Source organism: Anabrus simplex, chromosome 7, assembly GCF_040414725.1.
Source record: "Anabrus simplex isolate iqAnaSimp1 chromosome 7, ASM4041472v1, whole genome shotgun sequence".
NCBI classification, from domain to species: domain Eukaryota; kingdom Metazoa; phylum Arthropoda; class Insecta; order Orthoptera; family Tettigoniidae; genus Anabrus; species Anabrus simplex.
This window is the reverse complement of record NC_090271.1, coordinates 113131435-113148481: the sequence shown is the minus strand read 5'-3', so window position 1 is coordinate 113148481 and position 17047 is coordinate 113131435. Positions and strand designations below refer to the sequence as shown.

The window sequence follows — 17047 nt, the reverse complement described above, 5'->3', positions numbered from 1 at the left end:
ACCTGTCCTGCCTCTGCTTTATCCAGCAAAAATCTCACAGTAATTTTATGTAATTAATTTAATTGCAAAGCCGCACCAAGATTGGATTGACTTGATGGACAGATTGTCACTAGGCGACAGCAACTTGCGCTGTATCATTATAGTCCAGTAAGAAATGATGTATAAAGGAGGATGGGAACACGCTGCCCTATTTTTGAAAAACCTTTCTTGCTAGGAGGTTCATGACTATGGCCGTATATAGGAGTATGGGAAAATGCCGCCATGTTTTTTGAAGTACCTTACCACATCTCCTCCGAAACCACTGGAGCAATTTCAACCAAACTTGGTACACATATGACTTCCTATCTGGAGACAAACACTGTGGGGGTAAACCACCCAAGCACCCTTGGGGGTGGGAGTGGGAAGGTGGTGGCATATAAAAATAATCAAAAATAATGTTGAATCCATGGTTTTTGGGGTCACTGGTGACATTTTGGATGCAATGTAAGTCAAAGTTCAGGCCCCATTAGCATAGGGGGTGAGAAGAAAATGTACAAAATGACCAAAATTATGGATGAATGTGTGTATCTTCCAGCACAGCTTTCAACCTAACTTGGTACACACATGACTTACTATCTGGAAAGAATACTGTGAGGGTAAGACACCATTAGCACCCCGTACGGGAGGTGTTGATATGTAAAAATCAGCTTAAACGACCAATATTAGTGTTGAATCCATGGATTTTGCGGTCACTGAGATGAATTGTCACACTCTGGACGCTGTTTAAGTCCAAGTTCAGCCTCCATCGGCATGGGGGTTGAGAAGGGGTGAACAAGAATATGTCCAAAATGACCGATATTTGTGTTGAGTCCACAGTTTTCGGGATCCCTAGCCTGATTAGTGACAGTCCCAGTGACAGTTGGAATCGTGTACATCATATCTATTGCATGAGGTGTAAATACATACAGTTATAACTTTTATTATTTGTTTTTAAGGATCAGCTACTTCCCTAAAAATCTGTGCTGCCACAAGGGAATAATTTAACATAGAATTATAATCTCAAACTAAAACTTAAATTTAAACACATAACAATAACTCTACATTTGCAAAATAGTTTGTAAACAATAAAGGAATCTACAAAAAAAGTCACTTCAGACAGTTAATACAAATCCTAAAATTAAACATTCAAAGAAAGTGTCCGAGCAGAACCGGGTACTACAGCTAGTACCTAATAAAGTAAACTCATGTCCTCACCCTGCTGTCATGCAGCTCTGTTCAGGCACACCTCCAATAGGGGTTAGCTGCATGTAACAGCTGAAGATGGCTCTTAGGAGCCAAAACATGTACTGTGCTTTTTGTAAATATAATTGATCACTAAGAATGATTGTAAGGTTGTATTGATTTGGTGGATCTCCCCAACCATTGTAATTTTAAATTTCTGAGTCAATACAAAACAAGGATGAAGTTTTAAACTTGTAACATATCATTTAGTCGAGCAGCTCGTCTCCTTTCTCCCAAGTCTTCCCAGCCCAAACTTTGCAACATTTTCATAATGTTACTCTTTTGTCGGGAATCACTCAGAACAAACTGAGCTGCTTTTCTTTAGATTTTTTCCAGTTCTTGAATCAAGTAATTCTGGTGAGTGTCCCATACACTGGAACCATACTCTTGGGTTCTTACCAGAGACTTGAATGCCCTCTCCTTTACATCTTTACTACAACCTCTAAATACCCTCATAATTACAGTATGTGCAGCAATCTGTACCCTTTATTTACAATACCATTTATGTGATTACCCGAATAAAGATCTTTCCTTATATTAAGACCTAGATACTTACAATGATCCCCACAATGAACTTCCACCCCATCAACATAGTAGTTAAAGCTAAGTGGACTTTTCCTATTAGTGAAACTCACAGCCTGACTTTTAACCCCGTTTATCATTATACCATTGCATGCTGTCCATCTCATAACTTTGTCGAGGTCTTTTTGCAGTTGCTGAAAATCTTGTTACTTATTTATTATTCTGTACAGTATAACATCTTCTGCAAAAAGCCTTACCTCTGATTCCAGTTCTTTACTGATATAATTTTATAGATATAGAGGATCTTTTCCAGATCAACTTTCCTGCTATAAAGAAGATACATTATTTCGTTTCATTACCTACCTTGATGATGATGATGATGATATGCAACCAGCCCCACCCCCACCCATTTTTGTTGCATTTCTTATTTGCTTCGTTAAATGCAGCACTTTGCTGCTCTGGAACCGTTGGCTACTTTATGGCCAGAATGGATGGATATTTAGCCTTTAGTTCAGAGATTTTGACCACAAAATTTTGGTTTTCCTCTTCTGTGATTCATTATTGAAAAGTTCAATTCTTTAAATGGTTACAAATAATATAATGATCATGTCTTATTTCCAAAAATTAGAAATCAAGCAGTTCTTAAAATGGTAATGTTAACCAAGTTGGCAGATTTTCGAAACAAATGGATGTATTTTGAGATAACTCCAAGTCCATTTACAGCAGATCACCACGTTTTTTCCTCTTCTTCACAGCCAATCATGAATATCTTGCAGTTCTCTTGTTAGAATAATGAAAATCTTGTACAGAATGACAAACTTTGTAATGTTCATTTTATTTCCTCACACACTTAGTTTCACAGCAGTGGTAAAAAGCACTGGCTATGCAAATGTTCTGTCTACCTTAAATGAGAAGCAAAAAAGTACGAATAAAAAACTCTGTACTGATTTAGCAGCATTACAAATATGAAGGCTTAGTTTCGTAATACGATTTTCAGCATACACATTCATTCAATCAAAACCTATCTGTCACTTGACAAATAAGAGTATTATCCATTATTTCTATGTAAATGGACATAAACCACGCTTAAACCTGATTAATAGTTTTATTATATTTTATTTTTTTTACATAATATGTCCTTAAACATCAGTATCGGGTAAGAGAAGTTACATTTTTCTAGGATCTTCTCTAGAAAATTGAGTGAGAACATTTTTAATAAACTTCTGTTTGTCCTTTGGTACACTTTCACAGTCCAAAGACAGCATGCAAAGCCCACTAAGTCGATCATTTGTCATTGTTTATCTAAGCTGAGATTTCACCCTACGAAGTGAGCTGAAACTCCTTTCCGCTGTGCACGTTGTCGCGGGCAGGGAAATACAAATTTCTATAACAACACCTATGGTTGGGTAAAAATCCTTACTTTCTTTTAAAAGTTCCAAGAAATTCATATCTGGTTTACAGTCCTTGGTTTGTCACACGTCATACCACAACTCTACGTCCACCATTAACCTGTCTATTTTGTAAATACTGTATTAGAAATAACTTTCATAGAATGAAAAAAATCTTCCTTTCTTAATGTCTTCATAACACAAGGATGGGGAGAATACAGCATCAGTATGGTCTTGTTTTGTTCTCCAAAACGCGATTCTAGAGACTGTATCTGTGAGTCCATGTAGGGAATGCAGATTGAAAGTCTGTAATAGTCTTCAGCCCTAGTTTCATTGTGGTTCGCCCTGTGACACTGCTTGGCTACAAAGCAAGGGACCATTATTTCAAATCCACTATTGGAAGCTGTGTCCTCAGCATCTACCATTATTCTTTGAAAGTGGGTAATTGCATCTGATCGTTGCTTTTTTAAAAGGTCCAGTAGCAACAAGATACATTCTCTAACTTTGAAGAGCTCCAGTCCTTCTGCTTGAAGGGAGTTTGTTACGGGTTCTAAAATGCCACTGTGTTTTTCCATTACATACATTGCAGCAGTAAAGGCCGAGTTCAGTGCTGAACAGTGAAGGTCATGTGCACGTTGTCAAGCCTCGGGATTGAAACTTCGTCAGTTAGAAATATTTTCGAGAGCCTTTATGATACTGGAAAAGTATTCTGAAAAGAGCTTAATGCTTTTGTACTTTGAGGACCATCTTGTTTCACAGAAAAGAGGTAAGTTGCAGCTTTGCTTTCTTTGGAGTGGACTTTCATGAAAAAGGGAATTATTTTCGTAATGGTACCTGCTGTATTATTCTTAACAGATTGTTCATTGAGGTCGTTTATTACCAGGTTAAGTTTATGACTAGCACAGTGACTGAAAATAGCCTTCTGATACCTATCTTGTATTAATTTTGCAACTCCACCTTCACGTCCTGCCATAGTAGCACAACCATCATATCGTTGCGCTCTTCCCGCGTCCAGGTACGACACAGCTAAAATTTCCCGACAGCCAGATGTAATCTCAGGGTATTTCTTCTCATAAGAAAAATATTTAATTTTTCTTCTTGGCTAGGATTAACATGAATTCAGAGAAAAAGGTAGGGACCGCACGCGACAATTATCGATGAATGTCTCCATCCTATCGCATTCAAGAATAAATCTGTCATTGACCGCTTAACTCTGATGCAAATCATATGAGAAACGTCTTAGAAACTGTCTATCTACACTCAACTGCTACAAATTATCACTCACATAATAAGAAAATAATTAGAGAAAACATTTATTAAATTTACCATAAATTAAAGAATTGAGAACTTGTATTATCAAGAACTTTCATAACTGATGATTAAAATCAATAATAACTCATAATATTTTACATTTAAGTAATGTAAGCGCTGGCTTGCTAATAAAATAAAATAATAGATTGAATTCACTGTTTCTAACATGAAGTTAAACTTCCTCACATATAATCATGTTTGAGAATTAAATCAATCATTCAGTTATTATGTAAGTAATTAATTACCTTGCAAGAAAATTAAACAATTCCAATCAATCACTGTAACATAATCACTTTGTTACAATGGACAAAATTTAAGTTTTTGCTATCTGAATTCGTTATCAAAGTTGTTCTCTGGCGAAGAAATATTTTATGAGGACTGACGGGCTAAGGTTTCCATCCCTATTGCCTTCTAAATCTCGGGTCCTAATTTACTAGCTTCTCATTTAAAATTACTACATGAATTTTAAATCAACACTCAAAATATAAAATAATCTACCTCACTATTCTATCTAAATAATTCTTAATTTGCTGCTATACGGCTCAATATGCATCCACTCACTAGGCTTATATTTAATATATTATATGTGCAAGTAATTCCGTAAGTATTTACGTGATGATATCTCGGTAGTATTTATCTGCGTCACTTCTAATATCTATACTGGCTTAACACATCTTCCACTTCACATATGTTACGAGAATATGTCATAAGACATAAATATTTTAATAATAAACAGCTGTATTTGACGTTACGTTAACTCTCTAATCTCAACTATACATATTATCTGCGCACTTTTTAGTGATAGATTTTTGTACTCGTTGGAGAAGTACGAAGGGTTCCGTTAATACTGCCAACTGAATGGAAATGAAATCTGAATTCAATCGATAGTATGATCGATCGATATGAATTTTATAAACCTTTATTATTTTAAGCAAACAACTGTGTCACACACACAATATATAATACTATATAACATTTCCCATTGCGAAACGTGTTCCTAGCATGAATTCTATAGTTTGGCTTTGCTGTGTAAACAACAACAGTACGAGTACTTAAAGTGTACGCCAGATGTCGCACAGCGATGATAAGCGATTCTTAGTTTGTGTTTCAAAGGTTGCCAATACGAATCTCGAAGATAACCGAAGTCGACCACTTCAGCACTAGGGTGTAAATCTATCACTAAAAAGTGCGCAGATAATATATATCCACCATTCATACCTTACTTTGTGTCATTCCCACGGTGTATCTGTTTCCTTGTGCTTGCATCGTCTAATTGATCCAACATATGAATATCTCGGCATCTACCATCAATATATATACATCTTATAATCACTGAAACCCACATTATCATACACAAATTATTTCATATAACTTCTTTCTTCACTATTAAACCTTCAATCAATTCCACTTCATCTTTCTCAATACTATATTTCATCATTAATAACCTCTTCGATAATAAATGCAATTACTAAGACGTACCATTCTTCTTTACGTGAAATACTCCCTTAAATAGGTCAATTCTCTTCCAATATTATGATGCTTAACCTTAAATATTTCGTTCGTGCATTTAGCAACATTACTTTACAAGGAATAACTCGACTATATCTTTCACTTCCTCTTGTGCGATCGACCTGTGACGTAATCATTGATTGAATGGTTTCACGAGATCCGTAGATAACATTTAAAATACGCTCATCCTTATATTCAGCTGTTCGATAGTTCTTCTTCCTTCTCATATTTTCAATTACCCTGGTAATTCACTTATTTTATGCATAGCCATACTCCATGAGATATCAGTCTAATTATATACTAAGTATTAGCAGATCACATGTAACACATTTCACTTCACTGTATCACTTGCACTCTTAAATATCTCACACTTAGAATACTTTATACTAATGCATATGCCTAGCTAAATTAAGAATTATAATACTTATGGTAAACACTTAGCTCGTCTTTCATCATATCAGCTGTCAGTTGCTCTCCTCCTCCTCGTCACATCGTTGGTCCTTTGGCCATGGTTCGAGGTTCGGCTGGATTCCTCATCTCATTTTAGGTAGGGTCTGCTGATTGGATCATATCTCCCTTCAGGTTGGTCCATCTCGAGTTTAGCAAGACATCTTCTTCATGGTATAGCTGCCAATATGATCAAATAATGTCGACAAGTAAATGTTCATTTTAAGAATTTCTTAGAATAATTTTTTAAAAAAATATTCTAATAATTTTCTCTTGTGTTCTAGTTAACCAATTCTCTCTATCTGCATAAGATCTTCAGTCTCGTCTCAGAAAATTCTTCTATTTTAAAATTATTTGTTTTCTGAAAATTCAATTCCTTCCTCGATTCTTTTTCTGAAGGAATGATTCTTTTCTATCCTTCTCTTCTTTCACAACTTCTAATTAATGAGTTCCGATATATCGCTAATCTTGTGCATCGGGTCTTTCAGCGTACGTATTTAAATAAATTCTCGTATATTACGCTGTCCCTATATTTTTTTACAGTGCTTCAGCAAGTATCTTGCCGTCTTCTCTTAATTCAGAACAGTTATTCTTCAAAAATTTCACCGTAATCTTGACTATTTCTCTTCTTTGATGCAGCAACAGCAGTTTACTTCCTCTCGTCTTGAGTTCAGTTTTTCAATTATATTTTTTAAATAATATATTATTTTACTTGTTTTCTTGAAACAATTCCCCTGACATTGCTCTGTTCTGCACCGTCTTTTAAAGGTGGACGATCCAAGTTAATCATGGCTTCCTAATGTATTCATATGTCAAGACTTTCTTGTATGCTATCTCGGTCTGAGTAGTCTATACCTTTTCTGGACGCCATTTTGCAACACATCCAAAAATGCAATGGGCACATCGTTGACCACATAGTTTTGTTAAATCCAGACCAGAGCTTGTTAAGAAATTCAAAATTGAATTTGCGATTGATGTAGCATTAATTTCTTCTGAACACTGAAACCCAAGGAATTCTTCACATACTTTCAAATCATCACTAGATGTATTCTTGATGGACCGAATTCCAGTAGACAGCTACTCGGTTCCAGATATGTCAGCTGTCTCGTCAGCAATAACAGAGAAAGCATTGCATGAATTTGCTCCTGTAACCAGTATTTCTCATAATTCCTATTCACAAAATCTTACCATTTCATTTTGAATTTGATAAGAAGTGTACTTGGCATTTTTTTGCAGAATTTGAGAGGTGTTCTTGTAGTAGAGCATCTCCCGCCTCCAGGCAGAATTCCAATCAGTCATGGAAAATTCCACTGTCTGACGTTTTCCCTCGAAGTGAGATATCATGGATGCCATTGAAAATGATAGTTGACAAAATTGGTTCCAGCTTCTTTCTATTTTGTTCAATCTGATGGTGGAGACTACTATTGATTTGATCAGCTACCGTCTAGATCAGCTAGATGTCCACAAAGTTTTTTGCCTTTTCTGATGATTCTCTATGCCAATTTGATTTTATATGGTCTTTGGTGTTGGTATTGAAGTTCTTATATTTTGTGAAAGGTTTCGTAATGAATGAACCTTGAAGACCTCTTTTAATGCTCGGCTTAATCAGAACACACGTTTGGCATAAAGCGTCCTTCAATTCATGAGAATAGCATAGCCACGTAGAATAACCCTTCAACCACTGGTGTCTAAAAGCGCAGTTGGTTCCAGCTCGCAAATCACCTTTAAAATCGTAGATATTTTCCTTCATTAAGAACATGCCAATGTCTTTTCTTTCACTTTCATCTTTCAGAAACACTATGTTAATAATCCCCCCTTGAAGTTCCGCTTTATCACAGCATTGTTCTGTATCTTGTGAAGATTCCAGTTCGCGAACACTGCACTCTTTGTTCTGTTCAACACTGTCACTTGACACCCTTATTTCCTCAGAACTTCCAGCCCCTTCACTTAAGACTAAGTTTAGCCATTTTGAAAAACTGCCTTATATCCATTTCTAATGCATAAAAGTCGCTAAATCGTTTGATTTTATTAGCAATAATTTGTAAACACCAAGTTAAATAGATAAAAATTACTAAATCACTTCGCATTATAATAGACGCTTTGATAACAACACAAACATTGCAGAATCAATGAACTGTTATACAATGATTTGATTGTAGATGATTTAACACTACAAGTTAAGAACCTACTGTACAACAATAATGGCAGGCTGCCGTTCTGTTATAGCAATTGCCACTTTGTTCACAAGAAATTAGCCACCATATTATTGCAGTACATAGAATTTTGCAGCACGAACAAAGATTGCGGTAAGGTGAAGTGGCGTAAAATTAGGCGAGAGCACAATAAATAATCCGCTTTGTAAGCACGAGCTTATGGGACTAATGTCTTACTAGTCAGCAAACATGATCTTAGTTTAGGTGTTGAGTTTCGCTAGAGGTGTGCTAATGTATAAAAATATCTTGAGAATGTGCTTTCCCTTATGGTCACTGGCGAGGGCAAATTCCTAAGGTACATACAAGGGGTGGCTAAAGTAGATAGTAGCAACTCATGATGATGATGATGATGATGATGATGATGATGATGATGATGATGATTAGTGTAATGGAAACATACCTAAAACTAGGGTAGATGTAACCATATTCAAAACTAAAGCAATGTTTCCACTAGTAGCCTATTGTATGACATTATTAGAATATTTTTCTTGAATATAAAAACCAATATAACATCAGCAACATTAAATTGTTAGCAGAAATTTCCGGTTATAACAGATGTTAGATGACTGTCAGTAAGTTCAGTTTGTGAAATAATCTGGTATGGTATTAAACAATTGAACATACCTTTTTTAGAATTCTGGAGGGGGTCTAGCGCCCCCCGTTGTTCCCCCTCCCAACCGCTCTTGCGGGCGCCATGTATAAACAAACATAAAGGTCCAATAATACTTCCTTGAGGAATTACCCTTTTAATGATTACAGGATCAGATAATGCTTCACCTTCTCTAATTTTCTGAGTTCTGTTATCTAGAAATAGGCTATAGCAACCCATTCAGACACACTTTTTTTCTACTCCAATTGCACTCATTTTTGTCAGTAGTCTCCCAAGTGCCAGTGCTAACCATCAGTCAGGTACATGTACATCTTAATTGGAAGCACATCTTGCTATTACAAACTCGAAGAAGAACAAAATTACAGGAACAAACCTTATCCAGTCAGTACTTGTAAAATAAAATACTTCCTTACTGAAGAAATTCCTGATCAATGGAACTTGAACATTACATATCTAATTCACAAAAAGGGTAATATCATGACATGCTGCAATTACAGGGAAATCAGTTTACTGTGCATTTTCTACTGTTTACTTTACTTTACTTTACTCCAGCAAAAATACTTGTGCCTGTTGTTGAACGTGTCATTGGAAACTACGAGAAAGAAGAGGAGGAAGTGGGATTGATGAGAGGAGAACACGAGTAGGAAAAGGGCATGATAGTTGAGTGGCTTAGTCTTGGATTCTCACCAAGGCATCTATGGTTTGAGTTCTGTGCAGTACATGTGCAATTCTTGAAATGAAAACTTGCGTCCCTGTGGTTCAGATTCCATGTAAAAGTGGATGTCCCATGGCTGTGATTGTGATATCGACAGTCACATAAAACTATTTATTAGCTTGCTTTTCCATTTATGAAGAAGGCAGAGTGTGATGATGGAAGTTTGTCCTCATCCTTTTATTCTTTCATGTTTATCTATTTCTTTCTTCTCTCTGTTTCTCCCTTTGCTCACATAAGCCTACCATTGTATTGTTCTTTGTGTGTGTTGTGTGTTACTGTTCTCTTTCCTAGCTTCCTGTCTTTAATGATTTATATTTTTTCTCAGATAATATTGGCAGTGTTGTTATCCATTATTAAAGATTGCTGACTACAGTCACCTCTATATTCCACATACAGTATCCAAAGTCTTACAAGAGCTACTATGAGTTTAAATGATTGTACAGGATAAGACCATTATCAGCTTTAACAAGGACTTTGTTGCAGCAACAAGCATGTGGAACGTGATCTCCATGAACAGTGCTTACGTGGACTTGGATTGGCTGCTTTACATAAAGATGATAACATCACTCCTGACCTCATGATCGCCTGCTGTCAGCAACTGTTGAACCAACAAGCAACCCTTGCACCTATGCTTGCTGGTGTGCGGCTTTGGGTAACGCACTATTATTCAGTCCTCTCTGATGGGGAGATGTGCATTCCATGGAACTGGAAGTTATAGAATAGGTTGGTTACTTGATTCATCTTACCTTGAACCTCCATAATTTTTTTCTTTCCAACAACTGTTGAGTGTTGTTCTGTACATTTTATGTATGTTTTATGTTTACATTTTTACAGGAGTGAGTACAAATAGAAATTCATTTTTTATATTCAGGATTTTTGAAGCAAAATATTCATCAGCTTCTGTGATTTGGAAGGAAATATTTTATTGTACCAATATCGTATTACTTCCACTGACAACTTCCATTATTGTTATAATCAACAGTTTTCCTCAGACATAAGCAATGATGCCTCAGTGGAGGCTAAGAAAGCATGTAGAAATTCAGGGAAAAAAGTAATGGTGGCCTGTTTGAGGGTAGATTTTTTTATAATCATTATAATCAACAATGTAGACATATTAATTTTAGACAGAAAAATGTACAGGCTATTAGGCTACTGTCAACATTGTGATAATATGATAAAAACCATATTTTTAAAAAACCTGTTAATTTAAATATAAGTGTTCTACAATTCTACATGGATAAGTCTTACGGCGACAATAGGATAGGAATGGGAAGGAAGCGGCCATGGCATTAATTAAGGTACAGGCCCAGCATTTGCCTGATGTGAAAATGGGAAACCACGGAAATCCATCTTCAGGGCTACTGACAGTGGGGCTCGAACCCACTATCTCCCGGATGCAAGCTCACAGCTACGCGCCCCTAACTACATGGCCAACTCGCCCGGTACGAAGTAGTTAAATAAGGTTGCAGATCTCTTTCTGGGTGATTTCCAACAAAGGAGGAGTGTTACTAAAATGTTGCTAACTTTGGGCTGGGAAAACTTCAGGAGTAAGGAGACAAGATGCTTGATTATGTTGTATGTTGATGATATAGATGTTGATTCCCATAGGGAATTGGTATTATGTAGTATGTTTCGAGCTGTTAGTGGTGAGTTGTTTGGAATGACATAGGTAGAAGAATAAGCTTGAATGGAGCTTTTAAAAGTAGGAGAGATCATAATATAAAGTAAATTTGACAGATTGGGGCAAATATTCATTTATAGGACGAGGAGTAATGGATTGGAATAAATTATCAAGGGAAATGTTCAACAAATTTCCAAGTTTATTGAAAATATTTAAGAAAAAGCTAGATAAACAATTGATAGGGAATCTGGTCACTGGGCATCCGCCCTAAATGCTGTTCATTGATGATTAATTGATTGATTCATAAAATGTTTACAGTCTGCTTCAGCTAATATTTTTCTGACATAAATTTAATAATATTTGATGAACAAATATTTCATTTATATTTAGAAGAACAAAATATAATTGCTCCAAGCTAGTCCAGTCAAGATGTACATCCGTGCTTGCAAAAGGTCCGGTCGTTCTGAATTTTTTATATGTTGTTAGGACCTAAACCAATATTAAAAAACCAGATTTGCAATTTCCAATGTGCTGTGCGAGTGGCGGTGTACCCAAAAAACCATGAAAGTTTTGGACTTTTTTCAGGTTTTGCTCAATATCTCAGTGAAGGAAGGGTTTGACCGGTATCGTCACTCAGTATACTTTTAAAGTAGACTAAATTTTCTACAATTTGAGACCATGGGAAGCTCTATACAGCCGTTGGTTCCCAAGATACATTTCCTCGAAAATAGGCAATTTTTTTCCAAAAAGTTAATATTTTCGAAATGGTCACTTATTTTGTGAAATATCTTCTAAAATATGCATCCCATGTCAAATATTATATGAAATGAAGTAGTAGTAAATTTAATTAGCTTTCATTTGAGACCAGACTGGTACCTGTTGGCCCAGCGGTTCTCTCAATAACGGCAGATAAGCCAAAACAGTCATAATTGGGTTTTGGGGGGGAAATGCAAATAAACTGTTCTCGGGTCATTTTATGGTTTTATTTATCAAACAGTTAAATTTTTAATTGTTAAAAATTGTTTGATGAAAAAAGAAAAAGATAATATACCCATCAGGAATTACGTCATCATCAAACATTGTTTTATATACCTACATACTAAAATGCTTGTACAAACATCATAGTACCTAGTATAAGGACAAATTACATTTACACAAAAAAGAAAACTAATATAAATCATGTAAGTATTGTGTTTTGGTTGCCACATCAAGCCTTTCTTATTATCTTAGATGGCCCGGGCTTGGGCTCGCACAAAGATGGTGTCTCGAGGGCTGTGATGGACGCTGGGAGAGGTGCCCAGTCTGTAGTCGGGTCATCTTCATCGTCCGAGCATTTCAGCTCCACATCGAGACATTAATGCACAATTTGCCACCGCATGACTGGCAGAGGACTGAGCAGTGGAGCCCAGCCTTTCTGCACGAGCAGCTCCCAGAGCACTCTTTCTTGCATTTACATGAAATTTTTCGGAGAAGGGTTCTAGGTGCGGGATCTATGGTGGTGGGGATGGGAGAGTCTCTGAGAAGACAGCTTCCACCCCCAGTCAATTGGATTCAAGTTGACTCCCCGCCACTTCTGCACTTGGAGGTAGCACCTTGCTGCATTGTGGCCTGCGGCATCTTCCGTCGGTTTATGCTCATTGAAGTGACAAATGTCTAATACCTCAGGAAATACAAAGTATCCCTTGCGATGCCACCCCCATATAGAGCCACAAAGCACTTGATGCCTGCTTCTCTCATGGCTTGTGGGGTGGAGTCTGGCCGAAGGAAGACCTCCACTTGCTCAGCAAGTGGTTCACTTTTGCTCAGGAGAGTGGTGATTTTGGTCTTTCCTTGGCCAAACGGTGCAGAGGGGGTATCGCACCCGGTAAACGCGTGGGTGAATAGTACCGTCCCTGGTGATCGTTAGGAGTCCTGGTGGTTGTAGGAGGTCGTAGAGTAGTGACAGCAACCAGCTTCGCCCTTCGTGCTCTTCTGAAGGTAGACGTTTTTCTCTTCAGCGCCTAAACCATTGAGAAGAACGAGCTGGTAGACGTCTTCTCCAACTATGATGACCCGATCGGCTACTGCTCGTTTTGAAAGCGCCGTCATGACGATCTCTTGATCCGCATCTTCTTCGGCAACAGCCACTTCTACTCCCTCCTTCAGAAAGGCGTCACAACAATGAAGAGTTATTAGGCATCTCTTGTTGTTCTCATTGCCCAACACATGCTCTTGAACAATTTGAATTACTGTGGATTCATCGAACGTCAATTCGTAGCTGGAATGAGCTGTGTAGCGCCGGAGTCATTCCGCTGTTTTGGTGTTTTTTTTTGTAGCATCTTTGGGGTAGCCATCAGAAACGATGGAGACGTTCTTCCCAAAGTGGTTATACGGATGTAGGTGGTATAACGCGCCAAAGGTGCTCAAACTGTGCTCTTCCGCTGCCACACGACCTTGTGCAAAAGGTAGCCACCATCCAAAATGACATGAGTGTTAGCATCTATCGGCGCGTGTCTGGAAAGAGGAGTGAAGGCAGAGTACAGAGTGGATTTTGTGCCCTTGCGCATCCCCTGTTCATTGAACAGAGACATCGGGAATGGGGCCAACTCGTACTTGAAATCATCCTTTAAATCCTCAGGACCTGTCAGTAAACCACTACTGATAGAAAGCAAACTGTCTTTGAGTTCTTCCGCATCACTGTTATCTCGGATGATTCGAGAAGGTCTCATGTCTACATGCTGCTCTCCACTAGGATATGAGATGCTGCAAAAACTTTCAAGTTCTTCACATATGTTCACCATAAACACCATTCCTGTTATCCACCTTGCCAGCATACTGTCGGAGATTCCCCTTCCTTGAGTCAACCCACCGTAGGTCTTCATGGATCGCATCAGCTTCTGTTCAATTGTTAGGTCTGACCACAACCCAGACCAAAACTTGTCAGAGTGGCAAATGGTGAATGACGAATGATCCTTTTGTGAACATGTCGTATTCACTTTTATCCATCCGATCTTGTAGAGCCATCATATCCTGACGGTAGAGGTGCGCGCTCTTAGCGTACAAAAAATGTCTAGCTGCGTGGACAAAAGGGAGCATTTTGTGGACAGTGTACACATGAAGGTTCCAATAAAAAAAATATAACCATAAAACCATAAACAGACGTGAGAACAGTTTTTTTGCATTTCCCCCAAAACCCACTTATGACTGTTTTTAGTTATCTGCCGTTTTTGAGAGAACCGCTGGGCCTACAGGTACCACTCTGATCTCAAATGAAAGCTAATTAAATTTACTACAACTTCATTTCATATAACATTTGACGTGGGATGCGTATTTTAAAAGATACTTCACAAAATAAGTGACCATTTAGAAAAAAAATAACTTTTTGGAAAAAATTGCCTATTTTCAAAGAACTGTATCTTGGGAACCAGTGACTGTATAGAGCTCACCCTGATCTCAAATTGTAGCAAATTTAGTCTACTTTAAAAGAATGTAGAGTGAGTATACCGGTCAGACCTTTCCTTCACTGAGATATTGAGCAAAACCTGAAAAAAGTCCGAAACTTTCATGGTTTTTTTGGGTACATCGCCGCTCGGACAGCACATTGGAAATTGCAAATCTGGTCTTTTAATATTGGTTTAGGTCCTAACAACATATAAAAAATTCATAACGACCGGACCTTTTGCAAACACACCCCCTTTTCATGTTTAACTTGACTGGACTAAATGTTCTATTCATAGGTCTATATTAATAGTAGAATTTTCTAATTTGTTATGCAGTAGTAGGATATATGTAAGAGGACATCAATAATAAAGGAAATGAAAAGAAATCCTAATCAGATTTATGGGATTCTTGCAGCAAATTCCTCTGTTGTTTTCTGCATGCATTAGTGGTATCATCTGAGGATTGCTCCTCTAGAAACATAAAACATTTTCAGTTGTTAGTCCTTGCTGTTCTTCATCCTTTTTTCTTCTTTCACCTTTCTTTCTTTCTTTCTTTCTTTCTTTCTTTCTTTCTTTCTTTCTTTCTTTCTTTCTTTCTCTCTCTCTTTCCCTCTCTCTTTCTCATAATGTCTCTTTTTTTCTGTATCCATTTTCCAAGTATGTATTGGTTAAGGTAATGAGTCAACAACTTTCTTTTCTACATGTTCTTTGTTCATTCCACTCGGATCACCCTGGACCAATGTACACCTTTTTCCTCCACCTTCCCACCACTCAGTATATAAATGTGCCCAAGTATCAGCATGCCTGCTGCCTCTACAGAGTCATTGCCTATGTCTTCAGGTGAATGTTGCTTTCATAGAATGTTCTTAAACTTGGAAAATGAAATGCAATATAAGATGTATATATAATGTGCTGTTAATTTAACATTGTATTTTTCTGTTGTTTTGTATATGAATATGTCGTGCCACTGAAAATGCATTCATAAAAAGAACAGCACAAAGTAACCTTGCTAACTTTGAACTATGGCAGCTAATTTTACTTCAAACAAATGACCCAGTCCAAAGAGAGATGTAAGAATAGACAATACATTACCAAAAGAAATTTTAGGAACATTCTTTCCACATTGATATTCTTTCATTGCTCTGCAGTGTGATGTAATTCTATATCTGAATTATACATAAGTTTGTTTTCTCTTTGTTTCTCTTTGCTGATTTGTGCCATGTAGGGAGTAAAATGTACTTTTTAAATGAAGGAATGGGAATTCATGTGCCATATTAAATGCAGTCATATGTCATTTTAGTAAATCCAATTGGCTTGTTATATATATGAACAAAGTGTGCTGAAGTCAGGGGTAAGATAGCAGTTATTTTAAGGGGAAATATATTATTATTCCCATATATGGGCAAGGATGAATCTCATATTAACATCAAGTCTGATAAACAAACATACACAATGCACAAAATCATCACTAGATGTATACTTTAATTGTAATTATCAAATACTTTAGATTTCCTTTACTTTGACTGTACAAGTTAGCTACATAATACGGTTGTATAGCTTTAAATTTTCATTCAGAACATGGCAAGTTTGTACCCTTCTTTTGGCAGCCATGAAGATGAATTTCTGTGTTTTCTCATTTTTACTTCAGCAATAAATCAGGACTGAATCACAACACTTTCATGACAAGCTCAATATTATTCTCTCTCTCTCTCTCCTCCCTGCCTTAAGTGGAATATGTTTGTCTTCTGATATTGTCATGGTAGATATAACAAAAATGAATCTGCTTAACAGCTCTAACAGTGTATTTTTGGTGGTTTCTGCCAAAAAAAAAAAATTTTTTACCACTGGTGGAACACAGTGGCCCCCAGGAAAGCTGGGCACATGTCATCAGTGGTAACACACAATCTGCCTCTTTTTCTCATCAGTGCTATTGCAAATATTAGTCTAGTTCTCTTTAGCAGCATTTGTTCATGTGGTAATCATTGACACAGTTGATAAGACTGCACAGATTTGTACACTAGTCAATTTTTCC

At 37.0% G+C, this 17047-nt stretch overlaps 1 protein-coding gene across 1 annotated transcript in view; it reads left to right on the top strand.

Moving 5' to 3' along the window:
* Nucleotides 1–12030, top strand: part of LOC136877315 (T-cell activation inhibitor, mitochondrial) — a 110423-nt gene extending 98393 nt beyond the window's left edge. The window contains exon 10 of the mRNA XM_067151253.2: nt 10459–12030. Coding sequence (XP_067007354.2) covers nt 10459–10693 — 235 coding nt within the window. The 3' untranslated portion in view covers nt 10694–12030. The remainder of the gene's footprint in view (nt 1–10458) is intronic.
* Nucleotides 12031–17047: the final 5017 nt, after the last annotated feature.